The sequence below is a fragment of the Elephas maximus genome, chromosome 3 (assembly GCF_024166365.1).
Source record: "Elephas maximus indicus isolate mEleMax1 chromosome 3, mEleMax1 primary haplotype, whole genome shotgun sequence".
In the NCBI taxonomy this organism is placed as follows: Eukaryota; Metazoa; Chordata; class Mammalia; order Proboscidea; family Elephantidae; genus Elephas; species Elephas maximus.
Window position 1 is genome coordinate 79,152,518 of NC_064821.1, and position 24,863 is coordinate 79,177,380.

Consider the following 24,863-nt stretch of genomic DNA (forward strand, 5'->3'; position numbering starts at 1 on the left):
GTATGGTGTGAGGCATGGATCCTGTTTCATTTTTCTACATGTGGAAATTCAATTTTCCCAGCACCATTTATTGAAGAGACTCTTCTTCCCCCACCAAATGGACTTAGCACCCCTGTCAAAAGTCAGTTGACTATAAGTGTATGGGTTTATTTCAGGACCCTCAATTCAGTTCCATTGTTCTAGGTCTATCGTTATACCAGTACCAGGCTGTTTTGATTACTGTAGCTATCTATGTTTTTAAATCAGGATGTGTGAGTCCTACTTTGTTCTTCTCTTTCAACGTTGTTTTAGTTATTTGGGGCCTCTTGCCATTCTATATAAAGTTGAGGATTGGTTTTCCTGTTTCTGTAGAGAAGGCTGTTGGAATTTGATTGGGATTGCATTAAATTTACAGATCACTGTGGATAATATTGACATCTTAACAATAATAAGTCTTCCACTCTATGAACATGGAACACTTTCCATTTATTTAAGTCTTCTTTAATCTCTTTCTGGGGAGAAACATGTGGCAGGCTGCTTTCCTAGAGATTCATACCTTGGAAACCGTATGGGATTGCTAGGAGTCTAAATCAGCTCTACGGCAGCAGGTTTTGGGTTTAATCTCTTTCAGCAGTGTTTCACAGTTTTCATCGCGTAAGTCCTTCACGTCCCTGGTTAGATTTATTCCTAGGTATTTTATTTTCTTAGATGCTATTGTAAATTGTCTCCCTAATTTCTCTTTCAGATTTCTCATTGCTAGTTCTTGTTTGTTGATCTTGTACCCTGCAACTTTGCTAAATTCTTCTATTAGCTCTAGTTTTCGCATGTACCCTGAGATTTCTACATATAGGATCTATTATCCACAAATAGAGATTCTTCTTTTCCAATCTGGATATCTTTTCTTTTTCTTGACTTATTGCTACGGCTAGGACCACTAATACTGAATAGAAGTGGTGAGAGCAGGCACCCTTGTCTTGTTCCTGATTTCAAGGGGAAAGCTATCAGTCTTTCTCCATTAAGTATAATGTTAGCTATTGGCTTTTCACATATGCCCTGAATCATACTTGGAATTTTCTTTCTATTCCAATCTTCTGCAGGGTTTTCATCAAGAAAAAGTATTGGATTTTATCCAATGCTTTTTCTGCATCCAGAGATGATCATGTGGACCTTTTCCTTTGTTCTACTGATGTAGTATATTATGTTGACTGATTTTTTAGTACAGAACCATCCCTACATTCCTGTAATAAATCCCACTTGGTGGTGACATATGAGTCTTATAATATGCTGTTGGATTTTGTACACTAGTATTTTGTTGAGGATTTCTCCATCTATATTCATAAGAGATATTGGCCTGGAGTTTTCTTGTGGTGTCTTTGTCAGTTTGGTATCAGGGTTATGTTTGCTTCATAAAACGAATTTGGGAGTATTCCTTCTTTAGCTATCTTTTGGAAGAGTTTAAACAGTACTGGTTTCAATTCTTCTCTAAGTTTTTGGTACAAGTCCCCATTGAGGCCATCTGGCCTAGGACTTTATTTTTTGGGAGGTTTTTGATCACAGATCTGACCTCTTAACTTGTTACAGGTCTTTTGAGACTTTCTATTTCCTCTTGAGTCAGTTTGGGTAGGCTGTGTGCTTCTAAGATTATTGCTGTAACTTTCCCTCTGAGTACTACTGTTTTCACTGCATCCCTGAGTTTTGGTATGTTGTGCTCTCATTTTCATTTGACTCTAAGAAATTTGTGATTTCTTCTTTGACCCATTGGTCGTTTAATAGTGTGTTGTTTCATTTCCATGTTTGTGTCTTTTCCAGGTTTTTTTCTTTTACTACTGATTTCTAGCTTCACTCTGTTGTGGTCAGAGGAAGTATTTTGAATGATTTCAATCTTTTTAAATTTATCAAGACTTGCTTTGTGACCTAAATTGTGGCCTATCCTAGAGAATGATCCGTGTGCACTGGGATAGAATGTATACTGTGGTGTTTTGAGGTGGAGTGTTCTATACATAGGGGAAGTCCTGGTGGTGCAGTGGTTAAAGTGCTCAGCTGCTAATCTAAAGATCTGCGGTTCAAGCCCACCAGCTGAGAGATGTGGTAGTCTGCTTCCGTAAAGATTTACATCCTTGGAAACCCTACGGGACAGTTCTACTCTGTCCTACAGGGTCGTTATGAGATGGAATTGACTTGATGGCAGTGGGTTTGGTTTTGGTTCTATATATGTTTACTGAGGCTAGTTGGTTCATAGAGTCATTCAGATCCTGTTTCCTTTTAGATATTCTATTGAACACAAGCTTCTTGAAAGCAAGAGTTATGTTTTTCATTTCTCTCTTCCCTGTGCCTGGCACACAGTTGATTCTAATAATGTCTGTTAAACAAAAGAATCTTGGGAAGGCTTGCTTTTTAAGCATAAGACAAGTGACACAGGTAGCAGAAGAGCATTTACGTTTAATGAGCCTTGTTCTTCTAAGTCCCCAAAGACTGGTATTAATGCTTGGAGTTCTAGCATACATCTATTTATTAGTCTCCACCCCCGCAAAAGGTCATGGCAATGGCACCTGGAATGAGAGACACTACAGCTGAAATTCCTTCAATCATGGAAGAAGGTGTTCCATAAAGGGAGGCAATCAAAGGACACTACCTCTAGGTCAGTAACCATGTTTCCCAAGAGATGGGTCCACTCTCTGCCAGTCATTGAGGATCATCTTCTTACCTGGGGGGCTGCCGAGGCTTCTGCATTGGGTGGCTTGACAAAGAAAGGAATCCGGCCCCTCTGCCAGTCATTGAGGACCATCTTACTCACAGTCTGCAAGTCTGGCTCGCCACCCTGCAATGCCATAGAAATGCTCCAAATTAAAGTCAAAGAACAAAATCATCTCCCGGTTTGGAAGCATTTCAGTTTTCCCAGCTATTCCTCATTGCCTGCTAGACAATTTCATACTGCATACAGAGTACATATAGAAAAGGTCCACACCACATACACACTGCCTGCAAGAAGCCACTCTTAACAGCATGTACGTGACAGTTTAAATTCTCACAGATCCTGGTGCACCTTTAATAGCTTCCCGGTCCGGAAAGCTAGCTTCTCAACGAAGTCCTCGGCATTCTCCCAAGAATCAATCTTATATGTCTTGCTGATATATTCTGGCTTTGCTCGTTCAAGTACAGCACCAATGTGGTCTTCGGGAGTCTTAACTTTTTCAACTTGAACCTAGATATTAACAGGAAATTTCTTGCTTGCAAACTTTATTATGGAAGCAGTGACGTTCCCAGTGTTTTTTGTAACCACATTTGAAAATCGATTTCAACACCACAGGGCAAGTGGAGCCTGGCGGGAGCCATCTCTGAGGTGGCTAGACGTGGTCGGTTGAAAGGAGCACCACCAAGAGTCAACTATAGCAGTGGGAGCCCAGAACTCAGCTTTAATCCCAGTTCACCACGAACTAACTGTGGCTTTCACAAACAGTTTAAGTTTGGAATGCTTCATGTTACTCACTTGCAGAAATGGTTAAAAGCCTGCCAATGCCAGGACACAAACAGAATCGAATAGTTTAAGAAAAAAGGGGAGGAATGTGCACAGGATGTATAGCCAGAAGCACTGGTTAAAGTTAAGTGGAACCATTTAAAGTTTTCGGTCGTATTCAGAAACAAGTGAGGAAATGACTGGGTTCCAAAATGACTCAACCCATAAACCCACGAAGATGAATTATCACTAAACATAAACAGGCCCTGCTTCCCTTTGGATCCCGTGTGTAAACTAAAAACTCTTTTGTGGGATGATATTGACCAGATATGCCCATGGTTTCACGAACTCCTCAAACAGGACTACGTGAAATGGAACGGCTGCCCTGGTCAGCATCATATTCCTAAAGTTTGGTCAGACAGGCTGACCCCAAGCTGCCTTCTGAATGAGTAAAAAGCAAAGGTAGCCAGGATTCCCCACAGTACACTTCCCCCAAAAGGCAAACAAAGGACCTATCAGAATCGTAATACTCACAACTCCCTTCAGCACAATGTCTGTCTCTGAGTCCTCGGAGGGGTAAACCACACCTGGACAATCAATTAGGAATATCCGACGCATCAAGGTAATATACTGCCAGACCTGAAGACAGAAAAATGTCAAAGACTTCCCTTTGTCAAGTACTGAGAGTCTAAGTTCACAACCCCTGATGCTCCTGCATGTATCTAGAAAGGAGAGGAGGTGAGAGTCACAGAAAAGTAACCTGCTCAGTAACTGAGCTATTAACCCTCTCTTCTATTTGCACCAGCATGAGACACTTCCACTAAGTAAAAAATACAGTTTCCATTGGCTAAGAGTCTAAAAATAACGCAGAAGCATGATTCCAACTAGCATTGTGCAACAATGCCTAGTAAACCTTTCTCTGGTTTTTAAAAGTACTCTTGGAAGCTTAGTACTCAATTTGGCCTCTCTTCTTCCAAGCAGAACCATGCTGCTCCCCAAACACTCTGTGTTCCAGGGTGTGACCCCCAATGGTCAGAATCTACTCTAAGGTTGAGTTTTCCTTCTAAACCCAGGCATCAAATATCCCTGTGTTAGTTTTGTTTGATAAACAAGTAAAAAGTGACAACAATTTAAAACGGACTTAAATACGAATTTTTTTTTTTTTTAAATACGAACAGCCTTTACTAAGTCATACCAAATCCACACTGGCATACACAGTACTCTTAGTCTCATCAAAGTGGGCAGACACAGTTCTGGTACATTCCAAACTACTACGTGGAAACCTAAACTCTCAATGGTGGTCTTCGATCAAGAGAAGAAGGTGTAAATCTTCATGTGCTAAACAATCACCCTCCCTGAAAATAAAATATGCAGAATAAGGCCCCCTGAAGCCAGACATACCTTGGTTTCACCTGCAATGGGGGCTACGTTGCAAACTTTCTTGGAGCGCAACGTGTTTATCACAGAGCTCTTGCCAACATTTGGATAGCCAATGAACCCAACGCTGATCTGTTTTTTGTCAGTGTGCAACTGTTCAAAAAAAGAATACACAGCATACGTGCAGTCACGAACAGCCCCTCAGACAAACAGGTTGTGTTACTTTGTTAATAAAGAATACAGTGCAAAACTGAGACCACAATTTGATTTGAAGCCTAGACACATGCCACCTACATCGTCTGAGTAAGCTGGATACATATCATCATTAATAAAGCAGAGGTGAGTCATTTCCTTGGTCATCATGTGAAATTACCTTTGAATGTTTTAAGGTTGAAAGTATGTAAGTCGAGAAACAAAGAAAGAAACAGCTTGTTAGTCATCAATTCAGAAGAACACCATCCACTGATAAAACGTCTTCAGGGAAGAAAACCTTACAGATTCAACAACTGACAATCCCATGACCTACTCCAATGACTCCCTTTCTTTGCACAATACATTTTGTATTTTCATTGCCAAAAATAAACAACAAAGGAAAAAAAAAAAAAACTCAGAAGTTAAGACTGCTGGGTGAAAGTCTCAAGGAGGCAGAGCTCAGTTTGTTATCAAGAGGAGAATCTATAAATAAATGAATGGGCCCTTCCGATTAAAGATGGTCTATTGAACATATATGCTTACCTCACCCCCTCCCCAAGCTCCACTAGAATGACAGCAGTGAGGGTTAACACATATAAACCCACAGGTCAAAGAACAAGTTGGAAATGAGACAGCAAGACTTAACCTGTGATGCTAACAAAATACTAGAAGCTAAAAAGTAGTATCTGGCTTGGCCCACGATAAAATATGAAAGCTAAGTGGCTGCAAAGGTAGAAATACTGAAAACTAAAATAAATAAATAGATAAAAATAATGCCAAACAATCACAAAAAGCCTCAGGACTTGGTGGTACCAGATACCTGTGAGGGCAGGGCTGAAAACCAGAGGGCTGGCTGCAAGTCCCGGTAAACAGCCACACGTCTACCCTCTCTCCTTTAGCATGGGCACACAACTTCCCTACCCAGAAGGAGAGCAGAGCCTTGGGTCCCCTCCCCTCCTCTTATACGGCTCACTCTTTACTTTTGATGAAATGTATCTTCTCAAATCCTCCCAATAAATGGATCTGGGAGATAATGTTCTTTAAAACGCTGCATGTTTCAAAAGGAACCCAAGATTTAGAATAGTAGCTGCTGAACGCAGTTGTTCTCAGAGTGATTAAGTGGAAGTGTAAATAGTGAACTGTAAGGGCCCCAGCCCCTTACTCCCACTGAGTTCCCAGAGGTCTGGTAGCTGGGCTTAGGTGCCGCCAGAGGCTAGAGGCTAGAAGAGTCCTTTCTGGGGAGAAACACAGGCCCAAGAGAAAAGACAGACAGATGCTGTTATCTAGAGTGTCCGCCAACAAAATAGTTGGGTCCCTATCCAATCACCCTACAGTGAAGTCTATCAGTCAACAAGCCCATCCCCATGCATAAAACTTTTACCAGCTTTTCAGTGCCTCACCCTTAAATATGAATGGAGAGCCAAGAACAGCCAGACATTTGAGTGTGACTTGAAAAGAAAAATAGAAAAACAAAGAAAGTTGGAGGAAACAAAGTCAATGTCAGGGGAGAGAAAAATTTCGAAATATCACTCTCAATAACATTCTCGGAGAGACAGAGAGAATACTGCATCCACGAAACAAGAATAGGATGTGAGGAGGGGTAGGACAATTCAGAGTAAAAGAAAGGGCTTCCAGAAATTAAAAGTGATAGGCAAAATAAATTGTGTGACAGAACAGCTGGAAGATCAAGTCAAGGAAATTGCCCAGAAAGTAGAGCAAAGTGTCGTATATATACTAAAAAGAAAACAAAGGAGGTAAAGCCCAATTCCTGAAAGACAACAGAGATAAAAGAAAAAAAAAAAATCCATTGCCATCGAGTCAATTCCGACTCACAGCAACCCTACAGGACAGAGCAGAGCTGCCCCATACAGTTTCTAAGGAGCGCCTGGTGGATTTGACCTGCTGGCCTTTTGGTTAGCAGCTGTAGCTCTTAACCACTACACTACCAGGGAGATGATGGTAGGGAGGAGGAAATTTCAAAGAGATAATCTGAGACAGTATCACAATAAAAGTCCCATCGGAGGCCTAGTTCACTGAACAATAAAAGACCCACCTCAAGGTACATCACTGTGAAATTTTAAAACAGGGATTAAAACCAAAAAAAAAAAAGGTCACAGCCAAAAAAGCTGAGGAATCAGGAAGGCCTCAGACTGCTCAACAGCAACGTCAGAAGCCAGAAGACGATGCAGTGGTGCCTTCAACATTCTGAGGAAAAATGATTTTCAACCCAAAGTTCTACATTTGGCCAAGCATCACCAAGTGTGAAGGCAGAATAAAGACGTTTTCAGAATGCAAGTTCTACAAAAATGTTCCTTTCAAGCACCCCTTCTCAGAAACTTCTGGGAAGTATGTCTCACGAAAAGGAAGGAGTAAACCAAGAAAGAGGAAGAAAAGAGACCCAATAAAGAAGGATCCAACACAGGGAAGCAGCCACGGGCATCCCAAGATGCTGGGGAAGGGGAGTCCCTAAAAGGTGACTCGGCAGCAGGCCTTGAGAGCCGCCCATCCAGACGGGAAGTAGAGGACGACGGGCTCATCACTGAAGCGGACTGACCGCCTGATGTGTCTGAACATTCTGTGAGTTCCCACACTGCCAGAGAATTTGGGGATACATCAGTGATAGGTACAAATTAAACAAAACCAATTAATGCCTCAGAAAAGAGAAGATTTGATGAGAAAGGAATTATAATCCTAGCACACTGTGTGGATGGGATGTGAGTAGTATTTTACTCAGTCATAATATAAACACTGAATGAACAATAATTTAACTAAAGATTGTTATATGATGATACAAGGAGAACAGATGGAGTGGGAAGAACATGTGGAGGAAGAGTGGCTTGTAAGAAAGGTACCTCTTCATTTGCCATAGCAGGAACTTAACAAATACCCAAAACTGGGGGGAAAAAATCAAAGATAAAATCGTAAGCATGCATTTAAACTACGGAGGAAATAACAGAAGTAACAGTGAAAAGCTGAAAGTGTTTGCTTCTGGGAAGTAGGGAAGGATGGGCCAAGGAACATGTGCCTTTTGTTAGAAGCCAGGTAGAATTTATCAAATAAGGACACAAATTCCAAATTACAGGTACAGGACGGGAAGCTCTGAGAACACTTAATAGGGTGATCTGGTCTCAGAGCTTCCCTGAGGAACTGACACCTGACCAGGGATCTGGAGCTTGAGTCTTGGCAGGGCACTCCCCAGGCAGAGGGGATGGGAACTGCACAGGCCCTGAGGGAGAAGGAACCACGGCAGGCCTTGGAAACACAAGGGACTGGGGGGGTGCGGCGAATACCGCAGAATGGGAAGCAATGGGTAAAGGTGGAGCTACAAAACGTTTCAGAATCCTTTCTAATCCTGACACACTCTGAGTTTTTACATCTCTACAGCACATTTTTCAATACCAAGAAGATCTGGGGGGTGAAGTTGGTACCTTTCCGACACACAGTGGGAAGAGGAATTCTCACACAAAGCCACAGCCACACAACCCCAGGAGGAACAGATCGAGTCTGAATACCTTTCCAAACTGCCGTAAGAGCTGAATAAATGCTCCTTTGCCAAAGGGGTTAGTAAGACTTGCATGGAAAGCAAGTGTCGGATAATCCTGGGAGAGGACAGCAACCCAACGTTTCTAAAGACAAAAAAGAAAAGATGCCGGTAAATGGCAACTTGTTTATTTACAATACAGAGAAGAATTGAAGCTTGAATTACAGAACTGCTTTGCAAATACACAGTTGTCTAAGGAAAATGTTAGCTATCATTCTCTGAGATGTTTTTCCAAGTATGACAGTTAATGCTTTGTCTTTGTTTTATAAATGCAAAACAATATTCCAAAAATGCCTTCATTGCTAGCTAAATGCAATTATCTTGACATAATGTAAAACAGACCAGTGGCTGTGGCAGCTGTCTCCTTCTGAAGGGGCACACCATCACTCATCCTCTGGGGGCACTGCAGCTGTCCCATTAGAAACCGTCAACAGATAAAAAGTGCCTCTCTCTCCCCAGCATCAACAAAGCACACTTTGATTTTGTTTTCAATGAGAACACTCCAATGACTCAAAACAATCTCAAGAGTGCAGCACTGTGACTAATGCCCCGAATCCTAGAAACCATGAAACTGATTTATGAACTAATAATTCAAAGTCAACACTAGCTGACTGGCCTCAGTTGTCTGTTTGGGATTAGGAGCTATACTTACTGTTGCCCAGGTTGGAACAAGGTCACATTTGTTAAGAACAAAAATAAGGTGTTTCCAGGGTTTTTCCTTTTTCAAGTAAGCCTCGATGTGAGGGGAACGGGTACCCACTGGATCTCTAGCATCAAGAACTTGAACTACAACATCTGAGGAATCTATCACCTGCAAATTCAAAGAGGCAAAAATGGTTTGCTCTAGAATAAAAACAAAATGAAAAGAGGGATGACATTTAAGGGAACCTGGGAAAAATATCTAGAGACGACTTCAAAAGTCTTCTGAGTAGAGTAGCTTGTAGCCAATCTCATGGCCCAGTGATCAGAATTCACGGGTTTTTCAACCTGTGGGTATTTAAAACATGCCACATTTCAAATAGGAAAACTAGCTTAGAGGAAACCCATCTTACTTCACGACTGCTATGCTTTATCGAACGGAATCATTTACTTCTTAAACTTCTAAGAGTTTCTACCGTTACAGGCTGTGTATTTTACAGAAAACTAATTTAGTTTGCCTTCATGATACTAGTTTCCTTTATTATGTTACTGTTTAATTATGTGACTTGCTTGAATGTCTTTGTTCCCAAGAATATTACTAGCCTGTGAACCTAAAATCTAGGTAGTTAAAGATCACTGGATGAGAACTCAGGATAACAAAGCCTCTTCCACTAACAAGCAAGGCAAGCTTGGGTAAGGTATTCAACCTTTCTAGACAGGCTTTCTCATCTTTAAAATTAGAGGGCTGGAGTCAGTAACTTAAACGTTTTCATGAGGTTTTAACTATGTATACATCTAAATAGGAATATCATTTTAGCAGGTAATCTAAAGAAACATTGACAGAAAATGTGAGTATATAGAAGGTTGTTGTTATTATACAAGGTATCTTTACAATGCAGTTACCTAGCACATTAGTAGTATGCACACAGCTACATCAGCCCTGGTTTCTTTGGGGGGGCCGGGATGGGATGGGCAGGGGAGTCTATACTCTACCTGACAGAGCTTCAATAAATCCCAATCAGTTTCTCAGACAAGACCATGAAAGCCAAAGGCACCACTCAATGAGAGAGAATTTAAGAGTCTTACCTTGTAGAGCTCACCCCATATTCTTTTGGATTGTCCCTTTTTATATATCTCTTCTTGGGCTTCATTTCTAAATAAGAAAGCACCCAAATGAGTAACTGAAGTACTATAAAAATTAAAACAATGCTTTAGGGAAAAGTCAACCATGTACCAAAAGGGGGAAAAAAAAACCCATTGCCATCAAGTCGATTCTGACTCAGAGTGACCCTATAGGACAGCGTAGAACTACCCCATAGGGTTTCGAAGGAGGGCCTGGTGGATTCGAACCGCTGACCCTTTGGTTAGCAACTGTAGTTTTTAACCACCAAAAGAAAGGGGTATCAAAAACACAGAGGGACTGAAAACAAACTGAATTTAAAGAGTAAATGTGATTAGACAATACAACAGAGAAATGTGAAATGGAATTGGCAGGACCTGAACAATAACCTAGGTTCTTGGTGGCACAAAGTTTGTGCTCAACTACTAACCTAAAGGTTGGTCGTTTCAACCCACCCAGCAACGCTGCGCAAGAAAGGCCTGACAATATGCTTTCTCCCATTACTTACCACACCTTTTGGAGGAGTAAAAAATTCAAATCAGCAGAAGGTTGAAAAGGCAACTAGAAAGTCCAAATAATTCTAAGAATAAATGAACTGACTCCTTTTTTGCTTGGCCTCAGATGGCTTGACATTGTCTCTGAGGACCAAAGCTTGAGAGGGGCAGACAACCTCAACGAAGTAATACAGCTGCAGTCAGTGGACGATGCCTCTTTACAGAGATGACAAAACTCTGGTTCATTGAAAAGACCAGTGAGGGATAATGGGACTCTCTAGCACTGCTAGGGGGAAACGAAATTGGCTAAGCCCTACTGCTGACAACGTGCAGTTACATATCAAAGGGCATGTATATCCTTCAACACTGTAACTTCCCCTCAGAGGACGTTTCACCCTCACGCTGTTTATCTATACACAGCATAAATGGCCAATAATGGACTGGCTACAACAAAATATTAAACATTATATTGTTATTGGTTATTTACTGACATGGAAATATATTCTTAATAATTTAAGAAAATGTATTGAAGTAAAAGGCAAGTTAAAATTCTTAAGGTATTATATTTGTAGAACAAAATAAGCATAAGGAAGACTTAGAAGGATATATACCAGGGACTGATTCTTAACCTTCTTGTGGGTTTGGACCCCTATGAGAATATGTTAAGGTTATCCTTTCTCTACCCAGCCCCCTGGATGCAATTCAAAACAAAAATAAAAACAACGACCAATACCCACCACCTTTATGCATATACATAAACTTCTCAGATTCTCTTCAGGGGGTCACAGAAACCTGAAATCCAAGAGCCACCTACTGGTACAGAGACTTCCAGTTACGGACACCATGATATTCCCAGGGTGTTAATGATGCCCTTAATTAACACGGGTAGTAGGATTATGAGTTTTTACTTTCTTTCTGTTGCATTTTCCAATTTCACTATATTTTCTAATTCGTCTATAATATAATACAACTTGTTGCCATCGAGATGACTCTGACTCATAGGAACCCTATAGGACAGAGAAGAACTGCCCCACAGGATTTCCAAGGAGCAGCTCGTAGATTCAAATTGCCGACCTTTTGGTTAGCAGCTGTAGCTCTTAACCACTGCGCCACCAGGGCTCCGTATAATGGAATGCTGTTACAATGAAGAAGAAACTGTTATTATTTTTTATTTGGGCTATGAAGAGACAGAGCTATAAAAGGCCTACTATAAAAACACATGGCAAACCAACCACCTGAAATCCTTTTCGGTCTGGGCCAATGTTATCAGCGCTTCTGGTCGGTCTAAGGAAGCAGGATCACTATCTATGAGTTCAATCACTGAGCTTCACGCAGGCAAAATAAGTTTAAAGAAAATATTTTGTTGTGGGACAGTAAATGAGAAGCTGTGCATAAACTTTAAAACCGCACCTCACACCAGTGTCCTCAGCCACCAAGTCACGATCCTTGCCCTGGTCATAGCTCTCCGTGGACGTTTCAGCATTTTCCATAAGAGACTGCATATCACTCGCAAATAAATTTGGTCGCTTCCTCTGTGACTTAGGGCCAAATGTCGTCTCAAAACTTTCAGTGTCAAGAATGTGCACTTTTGAATTCTAAAGAGAAAGTAGAATTACAGGTAATGTTAAGGGAGGCAGCGTTGGGAATAAAACAGGAAGTTAAAAAGCTACTTTTAGTTTTCCAAAGTTCAACCCATACCAAAATCTATAAAAACAGGGACTTAGCCTAGTTTCAATTCAGAAACACTTACTGAAATGGCGTAAGCACTTGTTCCCCTATTCTGAAGTTCTGTTAGCGTCCTTGGGCGAACACAAAAGTAATGCAAATAATCAAAGCAAACATGAATAGCTGTGTACGACTTGCCAAAAACTCTATTTTATTTCAGTCATCATAAACTTTAGTCAAATGTAATTAAGGCTACAATGATGAAAATTAACTTATCTTTTCTGATCACTTTTTTGAGCTTTCAAACAAGTGCATAAAATTCGCCAAATTCACAGATTGTGTCAAGGACAGTCATACTCAAATTTATGTTTTTTTTTTTAACCAACTGTAAATGCCAACTTTTTCTTGGAAGTTAATTTCTTTCATGGCTAAAAGGAATTGCTTGTTTTGTAAGATGCGTTTTAGTTTCAGATAACATAATTTAGGTAACGTTTTTATTAAATGCACATGGAAAGTCTTCAGATGAAAAACATCTAGCAAAAGTCCAAAGTAATAGTTGAGATGTGATAAAAGGAATCTGATACTAACTAGAACTTGATGTGCCTATAATGGAGTTACGGGCATAGGAATTTTTGAAGCAGGATTAAAGTCAAAGTCTGAGTTAGGATCTATCACGTAACAGAATGTTAACAGCCGGCAGAGACTATCCTCAAAAAAAAGCATTCTTGGCCCCTCAGAACAAGTTCCTTTGTAAGCACCAGCTACTAATACTAAACAGGATGATGGAGCGCCACTGTGGCTTCTGATCTTAACAGAGACCCCCGCTTCGCATATCTAAAGGTCCTGAAGTTAACACTGTCTCCTCAGGTTCTCTCGCTACCCATCGTCAAGGGACTGTCCCCAAACAGAGTTGCATTTTACATGGGAATTAGGTTATAATGTCACTGGATAAAATCAAACATGATCAAAATTATCCTTGAAAACCCCTTAAATAAACTACAGTATACATGGTTGTGTGTATATAATCCTATACACTGATACATATAAGGCAGTAATACCCAGTATATAACAAAGTACATATACAAAATGTTACAGGATTTTTACTCTATCGCCATAGAAGTATAGTAACTATAATATGCATTTAGCTGAATGTGCAAAAGTTAAAAGCATGTCTGATTTGATTCCACTGCACAGAGCAATCTCAGAATTCGATTTTATAACGACTGGGAGATATCACACTACAATAAAACAGGTTAAGGTTTTTATCAAGGCCAAAACAGAAAACTTGCCAATTACCCTGAATACCTTTCTGCATCACAATACAAGCTGACTGCTGCAACTGCAGATGCTGCATGTGACATCAGAGATTTAAGCACTGGATTTTATAAGCAATGAACAACTCCGAGGGGCAACAAAGCAATAAATCCGTAATAGAACCTCTCTGTTCTTCCCATAAACAGGATTCAATAGTTTGTTAAAAGATGGCTTTAGGGAGAACAGACAAAGAGAACAAGGGAAATAAGCAGCTTGTCTGTGGTTCATGAATTACACTCATGTGTTTCCCTGAAAGAAAAACAGTCATTCCACTAATAGGTGCCATTCTTCCAGTCCATCATAAAACAAAGCATAATTGACAAAGCCTGAGGCAATAACCAGGCATTAGTTTTTATTCCGTTCTTCAAGTAAACACTTTTCTTTGAACTGTTTAGTACATGTATGCTTCTCAATGTTCTCTTGCCCTCCTTATGCTGGAACTAAAGCTCATGTCCTCACTACATTTCTGGGAATTATTATTCAATGCAAGTAAAATCATGCGCACAAACATTAGACCATTTTTTCGGTTCTGTGTGAACCTCACTCCACTCAAGTCAGGTTCAGTTCTTACTATACTTCAAACTTCAACAATCTACAACCAGTCTGAATAGCACCCTTCCCTTCAGCTAAAAAGAAATTTCCAAGGCCTCACAAAAGCTGAAAAGTACACCCTCTCCTCACTTAATATGGTTAGGCTCTAAATAACAGGTTGTTACGTGAAATCGGCGTTACGTGAAAATGGATGACGGACAACCACGTCAGCTGACAAAATGGAGGATGACTACATCATTACACAACGGCCAAATTACATCATTACATAACTGCCAAGCCACTGAGAACCATGGCTGAGCCAAGCTGACATATAACCTTAACCATCACAGTTAGCATTTCTCTCACCTCGCACCTCAGTGTTCATTACTGCCAGATGTATGCTGTTAACACACAGAACAGTCCGGTGGTAGATTTTTCACTATTGTCGTAAATGCAAAATGTTGAACAAAGCGATAGTTGGTAAGTGAGGAGAAGGTGTATGCAACACCAAAGGTCTCCTACCCACCCAATCCTAATTCTACGTTCTTCCAAAGTTTGATGAATTACCACTTAAGGAAACAAGTTCTCCTACCAAAAACTAAAAATGAAAAATATATTACCAATAACTTTATCTATTTAAGGAGCCCTGGTGGCACAGTGGTTACAAAGCGTTCAGCTGCTAATAAAAAGGTTGGCGGTTCAAAACTACCAACTGCTCTGCAGGACAAAATGTGTCGGTAAGCTTCTGTAAAGATTTACAGCCCTAGAAATCCTATGGGGGCAGTTCTATTCTGTTCTATAGGGTCACTACGAGTTGGAATCGACTCAATGGCAGTGGGTTTGATTTTGGTTTGGTGGTGCAATGGTTAAGCGGTTGGCTGCTAACCAAAAGGCTGGCAGTTCGAACGCACCCAGCCTCTCTGAGGGAGGAAGACCTGGCAATCTGCTCCTATAAAGACTGTAGCCTAGAAAACCCTATAGGGTAGTTCTACTCTGTCACATGGGGTTGCTATGAGCTGAAAATCCACTCAACAGCATCTAATAACGACAACAGTATTACCTATTTGGCCCCTGGGTGTTGAGAAAAGTTTTTTTTTTTTTTTTAATTTCATTGTGCTTTAGGTGAAAGTTTATAGCTCAAGTTAATCTCTCATTCAAAAATTTATACACATATTGCTTTGTGACATTAGTTGCAATCCCCAAAATGTAACAGCATGGCCCTCTTTCCCCCGCCCAGGTTCCTTGTGACCATTCATCCAATGTCTGTCCCTTCCTGCCTTCTCATCATTTTTGGACAGGAGTTACCCATTTGGTCTTGTATATTTCATTAAACTAAGAAGCTTGTTCCTCATGTGTGTTATTTTTTTTATTTATAGGCCTATCTAATCTTTGTCGAAAAAGTGGGCTTCAGGAATGATTTCAATTCTGGGTTAGCAGAGTGTCTGGGGGCCGTAGTCTCAGGGGTTGCTCCAGGCCAGTAAGTCTGGTCTTTCTTCGTGCATTTGCATTCTGTTCTACCTTTTTCTCCTGTTCTGTCTGGGACTCAGTAGTGGTGGCTGGGTACCATCTAGTTCTGGTTGTTGAGAACAGTTTGTGCTCGACTACTAACCGTAAGGTTGGCAATCAGGACTCACCCAGGGTACCACGAAGGAAACACTTGGCAATCTACTTTCATAAAGATTACAGCCAAGAAAACCCTCAGTTCTACTCTGTAACACACGGAGTCACATCAACTCGATGGCAATGGGTTTATTATTATCTATTTAGCTCTTACTATGTGGCATACTATGTGCTCACTTCATGCCAACCGCTTCACAGACATTTAATCCATGTCAAATCACCCCATGAGGTGCGTTACCTCTGCTTTACAGTTGGGGAAATTAAGGCTCACAGAGAAACCTAACAAGCTACAGGAAGGGATGGAGCAAAACTCCCGCTTTATCCACGATGCTACTGTACCTTCGACAAAATGAGATCCACGCTAAAGGTAAGACCCCTTAACAAAGGTTCAAAAGAGAAGTCTCAGAAAGTTATTCAACAACTGCACTAAAGCCACTATTCTCTAAGAAAAGACAAAAGAAAAATATGTTAGGGAGGGAAGTGTGACCAAGAAATTCCACCACCAGGGGCACCCTACATCTTACATGAGGCCGGATTCGATCATGGAGAAGAGACATTGGTAACTTGCTTTGCTTCATGACAACTTTGTAGGGATCCCTCATAACTGTATCCATTTCCTCTTGAAATTTTTGTAACGATGACTGCTTAATCACACGCGTGTTTCCTGTTTTACAAATAAAGGATGCTGTCATTTAGTAAGTAACTCATTTTTACTTGTCTATCCATGTTCACAATGACATGGTGAAAGGTAGATTTCAAATCACTCTCACTCCCCCAAACACCTGATCATTCATCCCTTATAGACATTTTCAAACTTAAAAGAGACAGAGGCGGGGGTGGGGGGGAACTGCCTCTCCCGCACTCGTACAGTATGGCCTAATCCAGCAACCCAGACACACAAAAGGTTTCAATAGTTTTCCAAGCCCAATTTCCTGACTGGATGAAACTGAAAAATAAACATCCCTGAATAGAACTGAGATTTGACAAATGTCCTACTTCCTGTTAGATCTGGCAGAGAAATATGCAGCCAATCACTGCTCATCAGTAGTATGGACAGAGAATCCTGAAGCGCAGTAACTCTGTTCAACAGTTACACTATTTTCAGGGTTAAGGGGGCTTGAAGGAACTATTCAATTAACCAAAAACCCAAGCAAAGGAGCAAAATAAAGCCCTTATAACACTACCCAGGGGATACCATTTAAGTTCGAGATCCTGAAGGATGCATTCAGTTAAATAGCACATTGTAGCGAACGTCAGGGGGAAGAAGAAGAAGAGGAGGAGGGGTGTGTGGTGCTGGTGATGATGGTGATGATGGTGATGATGATAGCAGCTAATGCTTTCAGTGCACTCACTATTTGCTAGGCACTATTCTAAGTACTTTACATATATTAACTCATTTAATTACTATAATAGTCCTGTGAGATAAGTACTATTTTCCTCCTCATTTTAGAAATGAGGAACCTGATGAACAGACAGACTTTTAATAACTTGCTTGTGACCGCACAAATGGCAGAACTAGGATTCAAATCCAGGCAGTCTGGATCTGGAGTCAGAGCTCCTAGACACCATTATAAATGCTTCTCTAAAGAATTTTCTTTGGCACTTTTCTGTGATGCAGTATCCTAGGGAGTATCACACTCATGAAAAGATGCAAAAGATATTCAAAAGGAGTTGCCATTTGTCTCCAAGATCAAAGGTCAGCAGCAGGTAAACAACGGAGTCTGACCATCTGAAGAGCCCAAGCACCTAGCAGTGGCTAAGGGAAAGGTCAAAAGCCAAGACTGAAATAAAGGTTGAGTTTCTAAAGGAACAAGTGATGACCCCCTGTGATTCTGGAGACAGTCTATTCACTTGTGAGAAGGACCCACAATGAGGCCTTTAATTGTCACTCAGTTCAAACACAACCCAATTAAGAAAAAGGTTTGAGAAACTTCAGGCTAATGAACTTACTCTGCTAGGTAAGGGCACAAGCTCACCTGCAACGCCGCCTCTCAAACAGCAATCTCTCCAGGCAAGCAGAAATTAAGAGATTACAGTCCCATGGCCTGTTAATGCGAGTCACTAAGGATGCTCTCATCTTGTTAAGAGGGTTCACTTAAGATCAACCACCATGAGCTCGCTTCAAAAAAGAGATTACCTATGAAGTCCGTCACTACTAGTTTTCTAAACACTTCGCACAGCTACTTTTCTCAAATAATCCTTGTTGAGTTCTACTCACCAAAAACTGCTCTTAAAAAAAGCCAAAAAACTCGTCTCTCAGACACCTGAGCACTCTATCCTTTCCCATGGTGCGCACATTTTGTAAAGCAACAATAACAGGGCGCTAGTTGTTTAATGAGAAACTATTTGCTCTGTAAACCTTCATCTAAAGTACAAAACATATCTATATATACACATGCACACACACATATATATAAATAAAAAAGGAAAAAAATAAATAACAGGACACGATACTCACCAAACCACTTGATATTCGGCTCCACTCTGGCCACTGTGCCAGAAGCCACTGTTGATTGGTATTGCAGGGGCTTAATCACTTTACCACGACTGTTTCTAAATCGAGGAAATAACAGATTTTGGTTGACGACAGAAGACTGGCAACAGGAAAGTTTGGTTTACAGAGTACCCTTTCCATCAAAAGGACCTCTTCTTTTCTTTTTTGGTTTTAAACGATCGTGCAATAGATTTCAGTGAACAAAAAATACTTCTACATTTGAAACAGATTGCCCAAAAGCCATTTAACCTCTTGCAACAGAGCACATAATGGTTTCCGCTAGATGAATAGCAAGCAGTGCTGATGTTTAAAAATCTGTTTACTGTTTGTTTGCTTTAAAAAAATAAAATCACGTCCTTGAGTTTTTTTTGGTAATGATTTGAAGGCTGGTTTAAATAAATTTTAAGTAGAGGGTAATTTATGCTGGAACTCAAAATTCTAAATCAAACTGCAAAGTAGGTGACAAAGGCAGATTCAGTTCATTGGCGCTTGTGTTTTAGACACATCTTTTAGAATGGATGAAGAATCTAATTGCCAGACAAATTAAGGCCAGCTAATAAAACGCCACACTCAGCAAGTTCCTGTGGTAGAGGCTGCCTCAGCAGAACCCAGAGATGTGATGAATTTCTAAGTGCCAGAATGCTGTGATCTAAAGTTTGGCATTAAAAGAACAAGTCTTCTGGCTGCCTTTGTACCTACAGTCCTACATATTCATTGTTAAAGAAAACCCAATTTCTATCCGAAGGCTATCTAACTCAGACTGTGGCACTGGTGGAGGCTGAGGCTGTGAGAATGAAACATCTAACTGTTGTGGAGTATTTCGACACAATCACTATTTCACCAGCCACTCCCATGGCCTTAATCTTAAATGAACAGTTTATGATAACAATACCTATAGAAAAATTTTACGGTAGATATTTGAAAACATCCTACTTCTATTTGGGAAAAGTGCGGGTGGGAATATCAAAGGGTTAATAGGTCTCAGTTACAAGTGAAGAGCATGAAGGAAAGACAAGATGGCGGTGTCTGGTGCTCACCTGCGCTCCTTTTGCCTGTACATATTCAGGCGCCGGATTGTGGCCCGGTCCCTCATGTTTTGACCTCCTGCTCCCTGTACTCGATCTAGGAGGCAAAAGCAGACAACACACTATTTGACAACCAACAATTTTAAGTACGGTCACTGCTCAAAACGCACAAACCAGCTCACTCAAACTAGGCAAGCTGCTACCTTACCACAAAATCTCTATTTCCTCCTTATTCTGCTCCAACAAAATTATTATTATTTGAAGCTACATGGTCAAACAAAGCTATCTCCATCTTTGATGTTCGTTCAATGGGATTGTGTTTGATAACGATAACAGCTGATATTTTTTGAGCACTAATTATGGCACCATGTTGCCCACATTATAGACATTGTTTTATTTAATCTATACAATAATCTTATAAAGAGAGATACACTATCCCCATTCTTCAGACTCAAAAACCGAGGCACTGCAGTCGGGTAACTTGCCCAAGTTCGCACAGCTACTAAGTGACAGAGCCAGAATTTGAACCCCACCAGTCGGTCACCATCTGTGCTCTTAACCACTAAGTCACATACTTGTGTCTCAGTTTATCAAATACTGAGGGCCTAGTACATGCAATGCACCATGTAGACTACAACTTTGTGGTACATAAGTGTAGGAAACGTTTCATTTTGGTTGAATCAATTGTAAAATAGGTAGTAATTCTTGCTTTATATCTGAGAGAGAGAGACCAAACTAAACCCGTTGCCGTCGATTCCAACTCACAGCGACCCTATGTGACAGAGCAGAACTGCCCTGTAGGGTTTCCAAGGAGCTGCTGGTGGATATGAACTGCCGGACTTTGGTTAGCAGCCTGAGCTCTTAACCACTGTGTGACCAGGGCTCCCAGAAAGAGAGTGGAAGACTAACAAACAAGGTAATATTAACCTAGCTTCTTATTTTGGGAGCCCTTCAAATCCCATCTACCCCTGAAGTGGTATAGTTCAGCAGGCTGAAATGACAGAAAGACTAGTGGCTCTACGACTCACCAACTGTGTCAACTGCAACAAGACACTTTCCCTCTTTTGGCTCAGTCTCCTCAGCTATAAAATTATGATCTCTAAGAGCCTTTCAAAGGGACTCCCTGGGTGGTGTAAATGGTGAAGCACTCAACTACTAGCAGAAAGGGCAGTCTGAACCAGCCAGAGCCACTTCTGAGGACAGGCCTGGCCATCTGCTTCTGAAAGGTCACAGCCTTGAAAACCCTATGGACCAGTTCTACTCTGGAGGGCAACTAACAACAACAACAACGGCTTTTTAAGGTTTAACAGTCTAAGATTCCACTCTACGAAAATTGAATAATTTGTTAACAACCAGGGAAAACACTCAACATGCATTAAAGTCGTCAAAAACCTTTAAATCACATTTTAAATGAAAGTTTTATTGACTAAACCCAAATGGAAGGGACTCCCCACGAAGGCCATCTTGCTCATCCTCTAGGTGGAATCTCACCAAAGCGGATACACATTCCCAAAGACATCTTTATTGAAATGACCGTATTTATTCTATGGTTTTCTATGCATTTTACTAGATGGGATGATTCCAAGGGCCAAATCTGTAATTCCTTTCTCATTTAAATGATCAAAACTAAGGTGGCAGGTGACGTGGTATCCAGTGTAAAAGGCTCGCTGCGTCGGCCCACACCACTTTGAAGCTGACCTTATCTAATTTACGTAGCACATTCTTCAAGGGGAAAGCTGGAATAATATAAGACCGAAATCTGTTGTGGGCGGGGGGGGGGGGGGGGCTTCAACACCTGACCTAACTAACACAGAAGCACAGGAGGGCAAGTTTAACTGCGCCTTTGCCTTTCAACTCAGAACTTCCTAGTCTTTGGCTCTCTTAACTCGAGAGGCCCTAAGGCTGCCGGGCCTGGGTGTTCACTTTCCCCCTTTAGACCAGGTGCCTGGGCCTTGCCCTCCAGGCGAAAAAGATGTCAGCCTCCTCACTGCCGCCGGGTGAAGGAACTACCCCAAATGTCGCACTCCTTTCCCTTCTCATCGTCAACAGCCACTCAGTTCAAGATTCCTCCAAGCAACGCCACCAGGTTCCCCTCCTCCCCCTCGGTCCCCTCAGAGTCCTCCCTCCAGGCTTCCTTCAAGCTCCACCCTCGGCGAGCCCCGCCGTCTGTACCGGGGTTTGTGCTGGCCTTGGAGGGGTTGATGGTGCTCCGTCCTTTGTACTTGGGCTTCACCATCTTGCCGGCGGAATCTGGGCCGGAGCCGGGTCTAAGCGCTACGTCTGCCTAACGTCGGGTAAAAGAGATCAGAACTTCCCAGGATGGGCCGAAGCGACCCGCGTGAACCACTCCAGACCACGTGTCCCCGGGCTACGTCACTTCCGCTCGCGCCATTCCCCTTCTTTGCGCGACAACCTGCAAACGCGCAACGCGCGCCGCCGCACTCCTGGCTCCGCCCCCGCCTCACGCGCACAGCGTAGAGCCGCGGCCCTTCTCTCTCCCTAGCAACCGCCAAGCTGCCCCTCCATAGCAACCGCGTAGTTACCCTGGACGCGCGGCCATGAGCTCCTAGTTAGGTCCACCCCGCAACAAAGAAGCTTCTTCCCAGGTCAATGGCGAAGCTTAAGCTTAATTATCTTCCAGAAGTGACGACTACACAGCAGCCAAATAACAATCAGATCGTGCCACCCTTCTTGAAACTCCAATAGTCTATCACCATTCAGAATTACGAAGGAAAGAGAGAGAGAGGAAGGGAGGGAGAAAGGAAGAAATGTAAACTCTCTGTCATCCCTACAAGATTCTGCATGATTCGGCCCTGCCGATTTATCTGACCTCATTTGTACCTCTCTGTCTCTGGCTATTCTGACATTTACACTTGATGTTGCTTCTGTCTCAATCACTGTTTGCCTGAATCTTTGCATAGCTGGTTGCTTCTGGTCATTCAGTTCTCAGCTTAAATGTCACCTACTGGTAGAGTTGCCAGATATAGCAAATAAAAATATAAAATGCCCAGTTAAATTTGAATTTCAGATAAACAACAATTTTTTTAGTATAAGTATGTCCTAAATATTGCAGGGGACATACTTATACTTAAAAAAAAATTGTTGTTTATCTGAAATTCACATTTAATTGGGAATCCTGTATTTTATCTAGCAACCTACTCCTAAAAGTCTTTCCTGCCTAATCTGTTTAGTCAGCCACCCCTCCCCCATCCTCCTGCAGTTATTCTTTGACATTGTTCTGTTTTATTTACTTCGTGGCACTGATCACTAGCTGAGATGAGTTATTTTATTTACAAGTTTATAGGCTGCTTCTCCCAAGCTAGAATATACGTCCTTTGAGAGCAGGACCTTGTAAGCTTGTTCACCAGGCTGTGTCCCCAGGTCTTAGAACAGCACCTGAAACATAGTAAGAATTCAATAAATATTTATTGAATGAAGGAATGAATAAATGGAAATGCCCCTTGCCCTAAAGGGGAAGGGCGCGGTAAAACCAGTGGTTTCTACTTGCCAAAATAAAGTCTCTAGATGCCAGTGTTTCAACCAAGAATCCCTGCCTTCTTTTTTGGTACCTCAGGTTGTCAGGAAATAGCCAACGCTGTGCCCTGAGGGTAGGCCAAAGAAGAGACGGTTAGGCAGGAGGAAGGGTGGATTCAGGCCTGTGGTGTAGCTCATTCCTTAAAAATAAACAACTCGTTATAAAGTGAGGGAGGAATGATTGAGTCTTTATTTCTCTGAGTTTGAAACAAACAAACCCAAAATCACTCTTTTTAGAGCAAAAACAGGCCACATCCTAGACATGAGCTGGAAATGCCTTCTTTGCCTTGAGTCTCACTTTTATTGCCCCAAGGGCAAGTATCACGGGATTAAGCACAATTTTGCTAGGAAGCCCCTGACCCTGACATGGTGTCCTAGGGAATCTTCATGAACGGGTTGGAAACAACTTCATGCTCTGTGAGGATCCCAAGATACCCCCTTCAGCCTCACACTGTCATGTTGGTCCCCCAAAACAAGGGTACAATAACCCACTCCCAGAGAGACGAATAGGTTAATGTATTTCTGATGCCTCGACTTGGTGCAAACCAGAATAAACACAAATGGTAAAAATCAGTCCATGAGCTCATTCAGGCTTTGATCAGAGACATAATTTCATTATGAAATTTTGAATCAGGCTGTTGTGAAGTCTTGCCAAGGAGTTTCATTTTCCCAGATGATATGGTGGGTTGTTTCTCTCCTGTTTTCATACTCTGCTTGCATCTATCATACAACCTTCCCATCTATTTTTATAATCTGAGCTATCAATTCTTTTATAGCAGCATTTGACGATCCCTGCAATGAACCTCAGTTCTACCAGCAGATAATAAGCCTGGTCAAGGTAGGTAAAGTTAAAGTTATTGGTTTGGTCTGCCTGTGCTGCTTACCTCAACTGTGATACGGTGACTATTTTCACTCTCCTTCCTGATGTCATGGTGACCAGAAGAGGCAAGACATCTCCCCCAGCCTAATTCCTCAGCTTTAAAACAGACACAATAATCTGACTACCCTGAAAGACTGCAGGAGTGGTCACATGAATTATGGTATATGAAAACATGGCAGACATGGTATGCACATGCAGATGGAAGTTATTCTTTCCCTTCAGACCCATGGTTAGTTCCCCAGAATCTTGCTTCTAGTAACCACAGGGGTATATGAATTCAAAGACAGGCTGGGAAGGCCACCTTTCTGAAACAGCCTTGAGCCATGTTCATATGGCAAAGAATTGACTGGTGCTTTCATGGGAAGGAGAGAATTTTTTTTTATATATAATTTTTATTGTGCTTTAAGTGAAAGTTTACAAATCAAGTCAGTCTCTCACACAAAAACTTATATACACCTTGCTACATACTCCCAATTACTCTCCCCGTAATGATACAGCCTACTCCCTCCCTCCATTCTTTTTGTATCCATTTTGCCAGCTTCTAACCCCCTCTACCCTCTCATCTCCCCTCTACGCAGGAGATACCAACATAGTCTCAAGTGTCCACCTGATCCAAGAAGCTCACTCCTCACCAGCATCGCTCTCCAGCCCATTGTCCAGTCCAATCCATGTCTGAAGAGTTGGCTTTGGGAATGGTTCCTGTCCTGGGCCAACAGAAGGTCTGGGGACCATGACCACTGGGGTCCCTCTAATCTCAGTCCGACCATTAAGTCTGGTCTTGTTATGAGAATTTGGGGTCTGCATCCCACTGCTCTCCTGCTCCCTCAGGGGTTCTCTGTTGTGTTCCCTGTCAGGACAGTCATCGGTTGTAGCCGGGCACCATCTAGTTCTTCTGGCCTCAGGATGATGTAGTCTCTGGTTCATGTGGCCCTTTCTGTCTCACGGGCTCGTAATTACATTGTGTCCTTGGTGTTCTTCATTCTCAGGAAGGAGAGAATTTTGAC

At 41.7% G+C, this 24,863-nt stretch overlaps 1 protein-coding gene across 4 annotated transcripts in view; it reads right to left on the minus strand.

The window, feature by feature from the left end:
- GNL2 (G protein nucleolar 2) overlaps positions 1–21,829 on the minus strand; it is a 27,525-nt gene extending 5,696 nt beyond the window's left edge. For 3 of the 4 annotated variants that reach the window (XR_007516593.1, XR_007516592.1, XM_049878798.1), the window contains exons 1-13: positions 21,618–21,829; positions 19,458–19,542; positions 18,385–18,479; positions 16,451–16,590; positions 12,207–12,391; positions 10,269–10,335; positions 9,456–9,530; positions 9,196–9,354; positions 8,515–8,628; positions 4,835–4,963; positions 3,968–4,072; positions 3,023–3,181; positions 2,684–2,797 (exon numbers count right to left, since the gene is read on the minus strand). Coding sequence is in view for 2 of the 4 variants with exons in the window: in XM_049878798.1 (XP_049734755.1) it covers positions 2,684–2,797; positions 3,023–3,181; positions 3,968–4,072; positions 4,835–4,963; positions 8,515–8,628; positions 9,196–9,354; positions 9,456–9,530; positions 10,269–10,335; positions 12,207–12,391; positions 16,451–16,590; positions 18,385–18,479; positions 19,458–19,542; positions 21,618–21,681 (1,491 nt within the window). In the remaining 2 variants the exon portion in view is untranslated. The remainder of the gene's footprint in view (positions 1–2,683; positions 2,798–3,022; positions 3,182–3,967; positions 4,073–4,834; positions 4,964–8,514; positions 8,629–9,195; positions 9,355–9,455; positions 9,531–10,268; positions 10,336–12,206; positions 12,392–16,450; positions 16,591–18,384; positions 18,480–19,457; positions 19,543–21,617) is intronic. The other variant, XM_049878799.1, reaches the window with a different exon arrangement.
- Between the last annotated feature and the right edge of the window lie 3,034 nt (positions 21,830–24,863).